This window comes from Haliotis cracherodii, unplaced genomic scaffold, assembly GCF_022045235.1.
Source record: "Haliotis cracherodii isolate W230 unplaced genomic scaffold, xgHalCrac1.p SCAF_15, whole genome shotgun sequence".
In the NCBI taxonomy this organism is placed as follows: domain Eukaryota; kingdom Metazoa; phylum Mollusca; class Gastropoda; order Lepetellida; family Haliotidae; genus Haliotis; species Haliotis cracherodii.
The window spans coordinates 18615184-18633076 of record NW_027266270.1 but is presented as its reverse complement, the minus strand read 5'-3'; the positions used below and the strand labels follow the sequence as shown (position 1 = coordinate 18633076).

The 17893-nt window shown below is 41.1% G+C and overlaps 1 protein-coding gene across 1 annotated transcript; it reads right to left on the bottom strand.

The window, feature by feature from the left end:
- Positions 1–16267: 16267 nt before the first annotated feature.
- LOC139462126 (beta-1,3-galactosyltransferase 5-like) lies at positions 16268–17317 on the bottom strand. Its single transcript, XM_071243630.1, has one exon. It carries the CDS (start codon positions 17315–17317, stop codon positions 16268–16270), a length of 1050 nt encoding a protein of 349 aa, XP_071099731.1.
- Between the last annotated feature and the right edge of the window lie 576 nt (positions 17318–17893).

Below are 17893 nucleotides of genomic sequence, written 5' to 3'. Positions count from 1 at the left end.
GCGAGAAACGTTTTATCTATGGGTTCGAATCCCTCATCGCCCCGATTATGTTTCTAGGTTTGTCAGCACCATACCCGTGCTCGTGGGTTTCACCGACGTTGTAAACGTCTGAGACCTGCATCATTTCGGGCTTTCCTCCCACATTAAGCTGACACGCCATGATATAACTGGAATAATGATAAAAGCGGCGTTAAACCCAACTCACTCACTTACCAGCGAAACTAATGCTACCCGCCCCCTTTCGCGATGTTAACCGCGATATATCACGATGTGTGAAATATGGTACGGGGTATATTGTATGTGAAAGAAGTTCACACGCCACTAGCACGATATGGCTGTACGTGCACGTCACAATCTTAATACGAATATAAAACGAGGTTAGCACACAATCATGTTACGGGCCTACTACGACAGTAACACAATCTCTACGAGTTTTTCACGAACTTAACATCGTGAAATATCGCGGCCAACAACGCGAAAGTGGACGTGTAGCCTATAAGTTTCGACCTGACCACACACCAGCTTGGCGGCCCGTAAAGGTATAACAGTCGGTGGCGATAGTTACACTCGGTAGCACCAAGGTTCTTAAACGAGGTGGGCATGGGTGGCCCAGTCGTCTAAGGCGCCGCGATTCGCTGTGCAGAGTTGCGTCCCTCGGGCACGCCAGAAACCTATGATTGTGGGTTCGAATCCCGATTCGCCCCGATTATGTTTCTAGGTTTGTCAGCACCATACCCGTGCTCGTGGGTTTCACCGAAGTGGTAAACGTCTGAGACCTGCATCACTTGGGGCTTTCCTCCCACATTACGCTGACACGCCGTGATATAACTGGAATACTCTTAAACGAGATGCGTGGACGTCGGAGAAGACAGCATCTCCTTGCTAGCCGGTGAAACGATATAGCGAGCCTACAGGATTGTATTTTCTAAAATAAGGATGACACGAACGGCAAACTACCTACTACACCCACATTGGAAATGAACGTACAAAAATAAAGGGCTGAACAGAAGCTACCAAAAGGTACCATTAAACATTTATACCCATATATGTACAATTAATAAGGTGGCAAATAAAATATGTACAATTAATAAGGTGGCAAATAAAATAAATACATGAGAAATATCTACGAAGTAGTAGATGATCCGCTACTGCGTGAACGGTACAAACATACTTCCAATACATGTTTGTTTGTTTGTTTGTTTGTTGTTGTTTAACGCCGCACTCGGCAATTTTCCAGCTATATGACGGCGGTTTGTAAATAATCGAGTCTGGACCAGATAATCCAGTGATTAACATCATGTATAAGCTTGCATGCATAAATGAGATAACATATATCAAATCAATACATGATAAAAACATGAGATTAAATTGCTAGAGAATAAAATATACAGACAACATATTCTCTTTTTCAATCCATTCAATTCTTTATTCATGTACATGTGTAGGCCAGCGGCCCATGGTACAATATTTGTATTTTATAGGCTTAGTGTTTGGAGTCTAACATTCATAGCATGGTATCTAAAAGTTGCAACATTTCTAATAACACTTTCATTGTTTACCGCCGTAAGCATATTGAATTTAGCAAGTGTAGAATGTACAAAATACTTCTGTGGTAAATACTGAAGACGAAGATATTCATTCTCGACATATCTTTGATTGCAACTATTGCACAATCTCTGCTCTCGTGGAAAATTAACGTATCTACCAGTCTCAATGTGGAGAGTGTGGGAGCTACAGCGAAACTGGGCTGGTGTAACACGAAATTTGTTTATAGCGATAGCAGACAAATACAACTCTAGACTAAATGAATTTTTGAAAAGTGTATATTGGAACATTTTAGAACTATTTGCTGAAGACCAATGCCAATCCTATTCGTAAGCAAATTTTAACCGATCTTCACATTCGGAAATAAATGATTCGGGGCAAATTACATATTGGTTCTCCCATATATATCAAAATCCAAGGCCGTATAAAAGAGTTTTGACTTTTGTAGCCCAATTAGTTTTACCATGTGTGGCTAGCTGAAATAACATATCATAACTTTTTTTTAGGATATTGTGAATTTGGGAGGGACATAAGTTTACACCAATATTTTATACAGCGTTTATACGCAGAAATGTACAGTGGGTATCTTCCACACTCTCCTCGCACAACATAATTGGGAGTAGACGTTTTAACACCTAGCAGACGTTTACAAGCAAGTACATGGATACTTTCTATTTCTTTACAGTTTTCAAAACTCCACATTTCAGCCCCATATAATATAATTGGAGCAATTTTAGTATCGAATATTTAAAAGAATAGTTTCAGTGGAATATGTTCAAGTGATGAAAGGGATTTTAGAACCGAGAACAATACCCGTTTAGCCTGTAATGAAGCATTGTAAGTATGTTTCGACCATGATAAATTCTTTGAAAATACAACTCCCAAATATTTGTACGATGATACACATTCCAACTGACAACCACTGAAATACCATTTCTCAGATCTAGAAAGTACTCCACCATTCTTAAAAACTACTATTTTCGATTTATCAAGATTTACCTTTAGGAAATAATTCTGGCAATAGTGTTCGAGTACATCGATGCGTTTTTGGAGGCCATATACAGCATCTGATATAAGAATTACATCATCAGCAAAGAGTAGCAGGAATAGTTGAATTATGTCTGGATGGAGCTGAATTCAGGGTTCACAGTTAGCCTCAATTACAACAGCTAGATCACTGATAAACAATGAAAACAAAAACGGGCTCAGTACACAGCCTTGACGGACACCCAAGTCACAATCGAATACATCTGAGAAGCTATTGTTAAACTTTGAACGGGAACGTACAGTCGTATATATGGATTGTATACATTTAAACATTTTAGGTGACACACCACACCACTGGAAGTCTACAAATTAGGCACATAGTTTACCTCGCTTCTTCCCCAGATAACGCTGTATAACTGACTGTAAAATAAACATATTATCAATTGTGGAACAGCCACAACGAAATCCTGCTTGCGACTCCACAACTTTATCATAGGCATCACACTGCAACCTTCTATTCAGAACAGAAATATATAACTTGCTAAAAATACTTAATACTGTAATCCCTCGGTAGTTATCGGGTGTATTAGTATCCCCTTTCTTGTGTAATGGTACAATTTGGAAATCGGAAAATATGCGGAATCAAACATGACGTTAAACAGACAGGTAATACAATGTATAGGGAACTAACACATCGTATGCGTATTTGAACATTTCAGCAATAAGCTTATCACTGCCGGCAGCTTTGCCTATTTTCAATTTGTTTATTGCCTCAATTACCTCCTGCTGTTCAATTGGCGAGTCTAAGATAGATTGAGTTAAGTCATCAAAATTGTTATCTGGTACAGTGTTATCTTCATCCCCCATTTCTGAATCGAACAACCCCTTAAAATGTGAAAACCATTGCTCAATATTTATATTTGGCTTAGGACGGACAGTGGTAGCAGACAGACGTTTCAAATTTGCCCAAAATATTTTATTGTTATCTAAGTTAGTCAAAATGTTACTCTGAACATTGTCTTGATATAACTTTTTTTTTCACGGATAACATGTGTATAAGTATTTCTTGCCTTAATATAGTTACAAAGTGATGACGAATCTTTTAGTGATCGGAAAACCTTAAGAAGCCTATATCTTTCACAGCGGTGGTATTCACACTCCTTATCGAACCATGGCTGTTTACTTCTAGAAATATAAGAAGGGCGTTTCATACATTTCGCAGCGGTACATAAAAAATCTGCAAATACCTCAACTGCTTTATCAATTTTACCTGAATCGATAAAATCGGAACACTTGTCAATCATTGAAATAGAATTTGTAGAAAATAAACTGTCTCTAAAAGTTTGAGTTTGTCCTCGTTCCACACAAAGCGGTAGCTGTCCCCTGGGTCTCGTGCAACACGCTCACGGCCTCTCGATCCAGAAATGGCACGTGCGTGAAATGAACATGTAACTGGCATATGGGTCGACTCTGTTCTATTTGCAATGTCAAACTGTTTGCACAACATAAACAGTGAAGGGGATGCAACAATATAGTCGATTACGCTTGTGCCATTCTGGCTGATGAAGGTAAGGTCACCTTTTGCCGCGTCTGATCCACATCGGCCATTGAAGATGCACAAATTCAAGGCACTACATACGTTTAGTAATATCTTACCAAGGCGATTAACAGTAGTATCACAAGAGAAACGTTTGGGGATCACATTGCCATAAATATCAGAGGGTTCCGGAATGCCAAGCCTTTCAGCAATATCACTCTCTGCGGCATCGGGCTCATTACCGGTTCGGGAATTAAAGTCACCTCCAAGCATGATAAACATATCACCATATTTTTGTATAACATCTAACAAGGATTCAAATAATAAACTTATTCCCCTGTACCAAGTTGACCCATCAGGATTGACATAAACACAAGCTACCAATACATCTTTTTCTAGCTTAAATACCGATTTATCCAAAATAACATATATGTCATTCTGTCCAATAATGTGCCCTTTGACATAATTAACTAGAGACTTTCTAACAAGTACTACAATCCCCCCTGATAATCTCCCAAAAGATGACAACCTCTCTGCAGACAAAACATATGGCTGGTAATCATCGAGCTGTTGATCAAAATCACAGTCCTTGGCCCATGTTTCTGTGAGTCCAATAAAGTCAAACTGTGTGATATATGAAACAAATTCATTGCCTTGAAGTTTATCATTAATACCAGAAATGTTCCATTATAAAGAATCTGAAATTGATTTAGTAACACAGCGATGATCCGGGCCTCGGCCACACCTCTATTTATAAGTAGTATCTGTATCCTGCCCATCTGAATGCTGTTGGTAATCCATAACTACAAGGGCACCATTCTTGTAATAGTCTTGCTTGTTGTTACTTCTCAAATCCTGGAGTACTTTCCTCTGGTATGTGGTGAGATCACTGCCTATACCATATCCACTCTCCTTCAGTTTATCGCGCAGGCTCTCACTTTGCAGTCCATAGAATTGAATCGAACATATTCTCTTACAAAACCTTAATGAGCATAAAGACACCGAGATGTACCGAGCGACTCCGATCTGGGCCGACCGCCGGACAGCGCGAGTAGGGAGGCGCTACGGTCACTGGGCGTTTTACGACCCGGTGACATATAGTATTCCAGTTATATCACTGCGTGTCAGCTTAATGTATGAGGAAAGCCCTAAGTGATGCAGGTCCCAAACGTTTACCACTTTGGTGAAACCCATGGATATGGTGCTGTCAAACCTGGAAACAAAATCGGGTCGAACCGGGATTTCAACGCACGATCATAGGTTTCTGGCGTGCCCAAGGGACGCAACTCTGCACAACGAATTGCGGCGCCTCAGACGACTGGGCCACCCGTGCCCCGCCAGCCTGAGAAGCCATGAGGCTGTTACAGATGGGAATCACAATGTTATATTGAAGAAAGTTAATGATTGCATCCCTGAACGCTGTGTGTCTTTCCTACAGGAATAGAAATGTTAGTCTTATGTCTGCTTAAACCATGCTTGGTGAATATTTCAGTTATTTTCCGCTTTCAAATGTTATTTGATAACATGCACCAAAAACGTTTGTTTTACAATTTCAATATGAGGTTGCCCTACCGTACAAATCGGAGAGGTCGGTCCTGTGTCACGGCGTTTTAAATGTGTAATGACGAGTGTGCAAGCCACTCAAGAGGTTGAAATCAATTCCCACACGTCCCTGACGATATCAGATGACTTTACGGAACAGCTATTTAAAATCATCACGCTCCCTTGGATTTGACATTAAAAAACACATTCGTCAAGAAAACGTTGTACTTGAAACCAATACCTGCAGCGATATCAGATAGCTGTCATGTACAGCCATATTGATATTCATAGAAAGCACGAAGCAGAGTTGGTGTATTGGAGGAAGCATTGAAGCATCCTTTTTGTTTATTTGTTGTTTATCTTAACGCCGCACTGATAAAGAGGCAAAGTGCGTCACAAGCTCCATGAACATATGTGACCTGTTCCATAAAAAGGGATCAAAAGTCGTCGACTATTGAAAACAGGTTACGCATATTTTCAATTCAAAATATTATCAAAGAACACTTTAAAAATTAAACTATTTCAATAGATCAATAGGTCAATCTTATCATTGTACTTTGAAGTAAGCAAAGGTAGAAAACACTATTTTATATTTAGGCCGTTGGTTCAACAGGTGATTCTTCTGTACTATATCGGCGTTAATCTTTTGCTTTTACAGACATCTAGATCTAGAGGTTTATATTCATGCATTTTACTTTTTATGCAAACAATCATTTAAGATATTTTATTTGCCGTAGACATGTGACCCATTTTCCTGCACGAGAAGTGAAAAGTAACATGGGTTGGATGGGTTTGTTTATTCATAAAGAGACAAGATGTCTTGAAACAAAATTATAAACACCAAATAACCTTTATTTCCTGGTGAGGAACACAATGACAGTTAAAAACCAGACCGAATCAAAGTTTCTTAAGCATACATTACATGTAAACCTTTCAAAACTTCAGGAAAACACGATGTTGTTGGATAATGTTACTTTCGACACGCTGACACAACAAACAATTACCTCAATTTAAATTCTGTGACAAACAGTCCAGTCAAAGTTAATGTAACCTCTACGTGTCATTTTCCTTCACAAGTTAAAAGGACGAATTTTGATGTTTTGTTTTATTCATCAAAAGACAACAAGATGTCTTAAAACAAGATTATTTAAACAAGAAAACACTTGTTCTTTAGTAAATACTAGAACGAAATTGTTGTCAAATTTAACCAAAAACAAACAAATAAGCGATTAACCTCAAATTAAATTTTGTGATAAACAGTCATGTCAAAGAAAACTGGACCTCTATGCTATCAGCGAAAGGTACTTAAACACTTCATCATACTGTTAATTAAGTGATGGATTCTGGATTCAGTGGGCACGACCATTGTCGTCACATTCAACTTCAGTGTCAGTGTCATCCTTTCTCTTAGGACAGCGAATGTGATCATGTATGACCACGCTCCTGTGTCCTGATTCGTCGCAGTAAGAACACGTAGGTCGTTTACGTGTTGGTCTTGGGAGCTCCGAGTCAGGATGACCACACCCCTGTGTCCTGATTCGTCGCAGTAAGAACACGTAGGTCGTTTACGTGTTGGTCTTGGGAGCTCCGAGTCAGGATGACCACACCCCTGTGTCCTGATTCGTCGCAGTAAGAACACGTAGGTCGTTTACGTGCTGGTCTTGGGAGCTCCGAGTCAGCATGACCACGCCCCTGTGTCCTGATTCGTCGCAGTAAGAACACGTAGGTCGTTTAAGTGTTGGTCTTGGGAGCTCCGAGTCAGCATGACCACACCCCTGTGTCCTGATTCGTCGCAGTAAGAACACGTAGGTCGTTTACGTGTTGGTCTTGGGAGCTCCGAGTCAGCAAGACCACACCCCTGTGTCCTGATTCGTCGCAGTAAGAACACGTAGGTCGTTTACGTGTTGGTCTTGGGAGCTCCGAGTCAGCATGACCACGCCCCTGTGTCCTGATTCGTCGCAGTAAAAACACGGAAGTCGTTTACGTGTTGGTCTTGGGAGCTCCGAGTCAGCATGACCACACCCCTGTGTCCTGATTCGTCGCAGTAAGAACACGTAGGTCGTTTAAGTGTTGGTCTTGGGAGCTCCGAGTCAGGATGACCATACCCCTGTGTCCTGATTCGTCGCAGTAAAAACACGGAAGTCGTTTACGTGTTGGTCTTGGGAGCTCCGAGTCAGCATGACCACGTTCCGGTGTCCAGACTCGTCGCAGTAAGAACATGTAGGTCGTTTACGTGTTGGTCTTGGGAGCTCCGAGTCAGCGTGACCACGCCCCTGTGTCCTGACTCGTCGCAGTAAGAACACGTAGGTCGTTTACGTGTTGGTCTTGGGAGCTCCGAGTCAGCATGACCACGCCCCCGTGTCCTGACTCGTCGCAGTAAGAACACGTAGGTCGTTTACGTGTTGGTCTTGGGAGCTCCACGTCAGCGTGACCACGTTCCTGTGTCCAGACGCGTCGCAGTAAGAACACGTAGGTCGTTTACCTGTTGGACTTGGGAGCTCCACGTGAGCGTGACCACGTTCCTGTGTCCAGAATCGTCACAGTAAGAACACGTAGGTCGTTTACGTGTGGGTCTTGGGAGCTCCACGTCAGCGTGACCACGTTCCTGTGTCCTGACTAGTCGCAGTAGGAGCTCGTAAGCCGTTTACTTGTGGGTCTTGGGAGCTCCGAGTCAGCATGACCACGATCCGGTGTCCAGACGCGTCGCAGTAATAACATGTAGGTCGTTTACGTGTTGGTCTTGGGAGCTCCGAGTCAGCGTGACCACGCCCCTGTGTCCTAACTCGTCGCAGTAAGAACACGTAGGTCGTTTACCTGTTGGTCTTGGGAGCTCCGAGTCAGCATGACCACGCCCCTGTGTCCTGACTCGTCGCAGTAAGAACACGTAGGTCGTTTACCTGTTGGTCTTGGGAGCTCCACGTCAGCGTGACCACGTTCCTGTGTCCTGACTCGTCGCAGTAAGAACACGTAGGTCGTTTACCTGTTGGTCTTGGGAGCTCCACGTGAGCGTGACCACGTTCCTGTGTCCAGAATCGTCACAGTAAGAACACGTAGGTCGTTTACGTGTGGGTCTTGGGAGCTCCACGTCAGCGTGACCACGTTCCTGTGTCCTGACTAGTCGCAGTAGGAGCTCGTAAGCCGTTTACTTGTGGGTCTTGGGAGCTCCGAGTCAGCATGACCACGATCCGGTGTCCAGACGCGTCGCAGTAATAACATGTAGGTCGTTTACGTGTTGGTCTTGGGAGCTCCGAGTCAGCGTGACCACGCCCCTGTGTCCTAACTCGTCGCAGTAAGAACACGTAGGTCGTTTACCTGTTGGTCTTGGGAGCTCCGAGTCAGCATGACCACGCCCCTGTGTCCTGACTCGTCGCAGTAAGAACACGTAGGTCGTTTACGTGTTGGTCTTGGGAGCTCCACGTCAGCGTGACCACGTTCCTGTGTCCAGACGCGTCGCAGTAAGAACACGTAGGTCGTTTACGTGTTGGTCTTGGGAGCTCCGAGTCAGCATGACCACGCCCCTGTGTCCTGATTCGTCGCAGTAAGAACACGTAGGTCGTTTACCTGTTGGTCTTGGGAGCTCCACGTGAGCGTGACCACGTTCCTGTGTCCAGAATCGTCACAGTAAGAACACGTAGGTCGTTTACGTGTGGGTCTTGGGAGCTCCACGTCAGCATGACCACGTTCCTGTGTCCTGACTCGTCGCAGTAGGAGCTCGTAAGCTGTTTACTTGTGGGTCTTGGGAGCTCCACATCAGCGTGGCCACGCTCCTGTGTCCTGACTCGTCGCAGTCAGAACACGTAGGTCGTTTACGTGTGGGTCTTGGGAGGTCCACGTCAGCATGACCACGCTTCTGTGTCCTGATTCGTCTTAGTAAGAACACGAAAGTCGTTTACGTGTGGGTCTTGGGAGCTCCACGTCAGCGTGACCACGTTCCTGTGTCCAGATTCGTCGCAGTAAGAACACGTAGGTCGTTTACTTGTGGGTCTAGGGAGCTCCACGTCAGCGTGACCACGTTCCTGTGTCCTGACTCGTCGCAGTAAGAACACGAAGGTCGTTTACGTGTGGGTCTTGGGAGCTCCACGTCAGCATGACCAAGTTCAGACTCATGACTACACTTGTCTCGTCTACATCGTCTACATCTGGCTTAGGACATAGTACATCTCTTGATTCCGACTTGGTCTGATCTTATTGTATAGGTACCATTTCCTGTCCACAGACAATCCAACAGGTTCAATAACTGGAGGCAGTCTTGTAGATGTCACCTTCTCCAGTTCGGTAGATTTCAAGACTTGAAATCTAGATCAAGGATCACTCAGATCAGACTTCAAAATAATAGAAGGTTCTGAGATTTGGCAGCTTCCTGAAACCAATATCGTTGAACAGCTTTTGTCAGTCTAAAGTGGGAACAACTGTCGATCAATCTTGTCTCATCACAGTCTGAGGGACATTCACGGTGTATGACTTGAGTTGTACATACACGTTTCAACATTGGCTATTGTGTGAACTTCAGACCTTCTGAATCTGGACTTGAATACTAAAAAAGCCAAGTCTGCGCTAAATTTAGTGTGACCCACAGGCACAGAGTTGTACCCTTTCATGCAGATTATTTGCAACTCTCCATGCGAAGTAGCCTATTAAAAAGCTGTTGTTTTTGTTTTGCCCTGTGCCACTGTCCGTGTGGAAAATGGCTCTGGTTTCTCCAAGCCGGTAGCTACACAAGTAGAAGTGTAACATGCTTATGACTGCGTTTGAACCCTTTCTTGTAACAGCACTCTCTGGAATGATGAAATTCACTTGCTTGTTGGTAGCTTTACACATAACTCCAAATATCCCAACTCTTGGTGCCAATCACTGACTGCACCAAGACAAAACTATAACCGCCATCACCCCAATCATCTTAGCTTTAACATCGTGCAACTCATACTTAATACGATGCTACGGATTGCGAAATATGGAGAGATAAGTAAAGTGGCTACTGCGCTTCTCGGCCTTTCTCTGCCATGTTTGAACACCAAGCGAATGACGGTGAATTTTGATTATGCACCCATGTCACATACACGTAAATATTTTCAGACAAAATCCTTGGTCATAAGAAATAATATGACCAGAGTGGTAAAAAAAGACATGTTTCTCACAACTGTATACTTATTCGCGTAAATAGATTTCTGTTCACTCCTTTACGAACAAGTTTATTTACACGTTTTGTATATTTTTATCGACTATCGGTAATCCACTGTAATGGCGGAATGGTCGGTACACATGAGAAAACGACAGTGTATATTTCCATTACATTTATGACGTTCATTGAATGAAATTATGACCATCATCACCCTAATCATCTCAGCATTAATATCGTGTAACTCATATTTTATACAATGCTACGGATTGCGAAATATGGCGAGATTAGTAAAGTGGTTACCGCGCCTCTCGACCTTTTTCTGACATGTTGCACTTCATGCGAATGACGGCGATTTTTTAATTATGCACCCATGTCACATACACGCAACTATTATGATAACAGACAGCCAATTTGAAAAAAAGAAATCCATAAGACTTGTCAGAAAGATTTACTGTTCCCCACTGTACAGTTACTGGCGTTAGACTACCAACGTTTAGTCCGCAACGGAAGTTGTTTGTTCAAATATTGCATATGTTTATCAACTGTTTGTCATGGTGATTTAGCTCCGCGCTAGAGACGAAACGACAGTGCAGATTGTATTTCTGTTTATGATGTTGATTAACAGAAAATATTCAAATCAAAGATATGGAAAGATAGCTAAGCCTATGATCGTTAATATTAAGGTGGTATAGTGTATATTTATGGGCAGGAAGTTCATGATCAAAACCTAAACATTGAATGCCCAAGCCCGAAGTGATCGACAGGGCACGTTCGCATCATATCTGTGCCGCGATTTCTTGTCTACCGGTTGCCCTGCATGCTCGCCCGTTTAGACAAATAACTGCTACTTTTTTCATATGAAATGACTTAGAGTCATGTGTGATTGCTCAAACTACCTGACCGTGTGAATGGCTTGCCCTAACTGTTTCGCATTTTGTCGCAAAAGGAGATTTCAAAAGTGTGGCCACGACATCTAACGTGAGTCGACGCCATATTGTAAACAAACTGTGTCAAGGCCGGTTTCAAAATGTGGTAGCTCGGTCCCCGTTTCTGTCGATGGTACACGCGATACAAACATAATACAACTACTGAAAACATTAACATAACTTCTACAATGATGATAGCAATACCTTTTTGCAATTGGGTTAACTGCTTATTGATACGATGTGCTGTAAAGTTCGATTACGCGATTTGTTTTTCCTTTCATTGAAAGTGTGATGATTTTCTTAGACAATGAAAAGGCTTTCGACAGAATATGGCAGGGCGGCCTTTTTCTTATAAATTACACCAAATGGGTATCAGAGGAAATACATGGAAGTTATTACACCACAGCTATACAAATAGCCATGCTTTTGTTACTTATCAGGGTGAGCAGTCAGATATATACCATGTAAGACAAGGTGTCGGACAAGGAAGATTTCTCTCTGCTTGGTTCTTCTTAGTCTTCATTAATGACCTTATAACATCCCTTAGACAAGCAAAAAGTGGTATTTGTTTATTTGGTCTAGATATTCCAACTGTTTTGCTTGCAGACGACACAACTCTTGTGAGCACCTCGCCACGAGGGCTTCAAAAAGCACTTGATACAGTACATTCATATGCCTCAAAGTGGCGACTAACGTATAACCCTTCAAAACGTAATGTTGTTGTCTTCTCTAAGAAAAAACAAAAGGGGTTAGATATAAATATAGCAACCTCTTACTCTGTCATGTATGGTGGCATACTACTAACGCATAACCTGTCATGTAAATCAAGTATTGAAAAATGTTGCCAAGAAGCAAGACAAAGTATTAATTCGTTAATATCGGTGGGACTCAAGCTACCAGTGTAAAAATCTGGTTAAGAATGATATTAAAAACAACTTTTGAACTGCTCTTTGATATTTAGGGTCAAAACATTAATGTCATTGAAAATACTCAAAGCTATTTCGCGCGAACTGTAAAAGGACTTGATAAAAGATCTCCATCAGAATCCACTATTGCTAATCTTGGGCTTTGGACAATGATCGGCTATATCGATAGGTGTAAACTTCAGCTGCTTGGCCGCTTATGTAACTTAACCTGTAACAATTTTGTTAAACATCTCTTTGGTGCATACATGGCAAATCCAACTAATCCTAAATCTGTATGTGGGGATTTATTATCAGTTCTTAACAAATATAACAGACGAAACAACCTTTGTACATATGTAAGCTGTGGTGTATTTCCTACAAAGAGAAACTGGAAGCAACTGGTTAATAAAACCATTCATGAATATGAAGAAAATATGTGGCGCAGAAAAGTTTCTGTCAATACAGGTCTTTCATGCTTCATGCTAATACATACAAAGCTTACTCACCATATATTATGGCAGCTAGCATATCTGTACCCAGATCAGAGGTCAAGTTTAACATTTTGTGTTAGAGTTTAATCACGAAACAAAACCTCCAGGGACTGTTTATTGTGTAACAAGCATGCCTTTGATTATGATAATCACATACTATTACATTGTGAAGCACTACTGCAGGAAAGAAATGAACTGTTTTCAACTTTTATTGATCTGCTTGATGTTGAAACCTATGTCCAGTTGGAATTACAAGATGAAGAAGATATGTTGTCATTTTTCCTTGGTGCTGATACTCACTTCTCACAATGTATTGATATAGTTACATGGGAATCTGTTATACTGATATTTTCTGCTTATGTACTTACACTTAAGCCTTACCTTGATTATGTCATCTGATCTAACCTTTTGTACTGTGTGAATGGCATAACACTGGTGCTACTGTCTTGTATTGTATATATGTACAGGTAATATGAGTTTGTGTGAATACGTTTCATTAATTATGTATAATCTTCGGCTGAACTTCTGGAGGAAATAAAGAATCTCTCTCTCTGAAAGACAACATGTTTTCAGTGTAAATGTGATTTCGTTTGGATGTTTTATATAGTTTTATTTATGTCTTTTTTCACTCTGCATTATCTAAATTACCAAATACTTCGACCAGTGACATAGTAGTAATTACTTTGTTTTGTATCCTTAGTATGAAATAGATTTTTAATAATATGCATTTGGCTAAGAGCAAAATCAAAGCAGTCTTGTGGTTCTATTTCAAACTTTTCCTTTAGTAGAATGGGATGGAATGGGAAACTACTGGAAATAAACTATCACGTATATGTCCTAAAATGTACATGTACATACATTGCTAGGTGTAAATACACTTCTAAAGTCGTATTTATAAATCAATATGAAATAGAAAGCAGTATTTCATGGACTGGCCATACAAGTATATTTTGAGCAAAGGTCTAAGTTAGGCAGCCAAGTGCGAAATACTACCTGATACGAGGATGTATGTTTTCTGGTGATCATAGTGAAACGATGACATATGGCGCCCTGGATGCGAGTGATCGAAAATAGGTCTGTTGAATAGATTTGCTGCCCATGAAAACGTTTCAACAATTTTGATTGTATCTTCATGTACTTACTCTTGGGTGGTATTTCGTTAGTATAATCTTGTCAATTATTAAGAAATGATAATGATGACCGATATTGAGCGATGTCAATGTGGAGTATTGTTAGGACTGTTCAGCGATCTTTCATATTTTGTCCTTTGAAAATGTACATGTCAATTACCCTGAAGTTGTTTTTATCACTGATAAAAGAGCACGGTCACTGAAACACACATGGACGTAACCGGGATTTCTTCAAGATATACATTCCAAACTGTCATTCGTATTGTGACATAATCTTTGCAACAGTCTGCGTATGAATTAATCACGACCACTTCCGTAAATTTTGTTTTGACGTCAAGAACACGAACAATTTCATTGCGATTTTTTATCGGTAAATATAACTCACGGAAAATTCTTAGTGAATGTGTACTTCAACATAAATGTCATATGTCTATCACTGTTAGGACATGTACTTGCCAATGATATGAATTATTGGACATTTAGATTTCAAACAAGGGTGTTTTTTTAATTTGTTTTTTTAATTTGTTTTTTGTTTGTTGTTGTTTTGTTTTATTTGTTTGTTGTTGTTGTTTTTGTGTGTGTTTTTTTGGGTGTGTGTGTATTTGTTGCTGTTGCATATTACATTGTCAATATGTCATGTTTCTATAAATAAAATAAGTGATAATCATATTTGTGGTGTGCACCATTAATGTCATCAATCACTCATTCATTATTTACCTAAACGATTTTATTGGAAACATCAGCAGATAGTTTGTAAGCCATTGTTACGCTACTATTCTGTAAAAACTGTGACAAAGTTATTCGTATACTCATACGTTTTTGATACAGCGACGTCATCACAGTGCGGCACTGAGAAGAATGCAGGTTGACTGACGTCCAGGCACCATGAGGGTTAAAGGGTCCAAATAATGAGAAACGATGCTTCTGTATTTATTCTAGCTGGGGTTTTCTCCAGGAAAGTGGAAGAAGTCCGTCAGTGTTTACGTCATTTCAAGAATACAGTCAAAATGTGACGTTCATGCAATAGAGTCCATGCAATTCTTATACACATAAGAAAGTACACTAGATATACTACCAATACTCAACACACTCGGCCTACCGAGGAGTTTCAAAATTTTACCGATGAGTGTTGACATATTTTATATGAAAAGAAACGAGGGTAAGAGTCGGTTTATCATCCTTCAAGATTTTTTTATTTTCTTAACAGTAATAACCAGTGTCTTCAGTGTAAATGGTACAGCGAATCAGCCTGGATAGCAGAGAGATTAGTGATTTCATTTGGTCGTGACGTCATGGTGACCGTTGACAAAGTTATGTTATGTCTTATATACTATTTAATGACTTACATTCCCCAAACAGAGGTAGATATATAATCTCTGTTTACAAATGGATGAAATGACAAGAATGAGAAACAATTACACTCCATCAAACCAACCAGTCAGCACATACCAAATATGATCATGGGTTCGTGTCCGGATAGCCCTGAATATGTTTCTTGTTTCATGCTTGCGATTCCACCAAAGTAAGAAACTTATAATGCCGTAAAGCCACTGTATTTATTTCCGAGAGCGTGTCCTCGACTTTCTAATCTAACAGAAATCTGTTACATCACCAAAGGTTTATAAACATCATTTTAACATGCATCAAATGTTGAATGCTTAAAAGTAACGATTCCTTTAATGAGATCTGGATAAAGTGAATCGAACCTGCAACCTCACATTCCATGTTTTGTATTGCAACCCAGTGTTTCCCCCGAGCCACCGAGGCATGTGATGAGTGTTCATTCTTCCATGCCATGACTTCAGTTGTCTGCATGCTGCATATGGTCTTTTGTCTCGCCTGCTGTCACCGAATTCGCTTTATACCGCGCCTACTGTATTGTTTGACTTCAGGGTCACCATTTTTTTTCATTTCAGTTCAGAAATTGAACACTCCCCAGCTTTAGCCTTTGGTCTTACATTTTGAATAAAAAACTGGAAATCTTGTTTAAACTGTATCACCTCACCCTCTCCAATTATACTGAAATTCGTGATATATCTGAATACCGTTTAGAGCGGCGTTAAACTAACTCACTCATAATCATTCTTAATTGTTCAGATGCTTCTGTTTCTCTTTCCAGGCGCGGTATAGCATCTTGTTGTAACCCATTGAGGCAAAAGCAAGCTTACATCCTGCTCGTTTAAAACATTTCAGATTCTCGTTACCGTCAAAATCAAAATACATTGGTCCACTATCATGTAGCACTGACTTCGGTATCATTCTGCGCACCATTCCGAACAGATATATGTCATCTATCCAGAAGAAAGGCACGGTCAGTGTTGCCTTGTACAAGGCCGGTATCATTGCAGCCGGCATGACGACAGCAAAACCACTGCAATAACTAAAGGGATACCGTTTGTAATACCGGAGATGATGTTTCTCAACACCCCATTTCCCTTTTCTGAAGATCTGTGCTCGTATCATTGCATAGCATATGATTGTATGGTCTGAAGATCTGAACGTGTTGTAGAGGCGTGTGAAAAAGTTGTGAAGGTCAACGATAACGTCGTCGTCCATTTTGACGATGTATTTGACGTTCCTGCAGTTTTGGCTAATCCATTTCATTCCCATGACTGCTTTGTACGTCAAATTGTGATACGTGTCCAGAAAGACACCTTGGACAATGTCGCCATATTGTCTGAATTCTTGGGTAATGTTATCTTGTAGTTTCATTTCGTGTGGTTGTCCAAAGAGAAAAAGAAGACGTATAGTGTATTTTTTGTAATAAGGATCCCTTCGAAATATTTGTCGAATTATTTCTCGTCTTGGGTAATTGCCAACGGCACTGTGAACGACGAAAACAGCATGTATGAGTGCGACGTCGCCACACACTGTCTTGTCACCAAGGATAACGCGTAGATCACGTTCGTCAATGTATTGTGGCAGGCTGTTGCGTTTGCTTTTTCTGTTGATTTTTTGGTGTTGAATGGTCTCGTCACCGCAACCTGTCACGTTGCAGTGACATGTGTGTTCATCGTTAATTGCTCGTGTCCATTGTTTCACATCAGGAGCCATGTCCCTCCACAGAAGAAACAACAGGACACATGTCTGGCAACACAACAGAAACATCAATGGCAGCTGCTGCACTATCGTCATGGTGGAACTTGGTATGGGCGCTTTCGTTGAAGACGTCGTTACGAATATCTTTGAGCTTCGCTTGTTAATTATTCACAATCGTTACTGAAAAATGTAAAAATAATATTTATCACAAGTCATGTCAATTGTAAATATGGATAGGTGTTCTTATCTCTAATATCGATCGGGGGCACGGGTGGCCCAGTCGTCTAAGGCGCCTCAATTCGCTGTGCAGAGTTTCGTCCTTTGGGCACGCCAGAAACCTATTATTGTGGGTTCGAATCCTGCATCGCCCCGATTATGTTTCTAGGTTTGTCATCAACATACCGTGCTCGTGGGTTTCACCGACGTTGTAAACGTCTGAGACCTGCATCACTTCGGGCTTTCCTCCAACATTAAGCTGACACGCCATAATAATAAATCTGGAATAATGGTTAAAGCGGCGTTAAACCCAACTCACACACTTACCAGTGAAACTAATGCTACCCGCCCCCTTTCGCGATGTTAACCTCGATATATCACGATGTGTGAAATATGGTACGGGGTATGGTGCATGTGAAAGAAGTTCACACGCCACTAGCAGGGACGTCGGAGAAG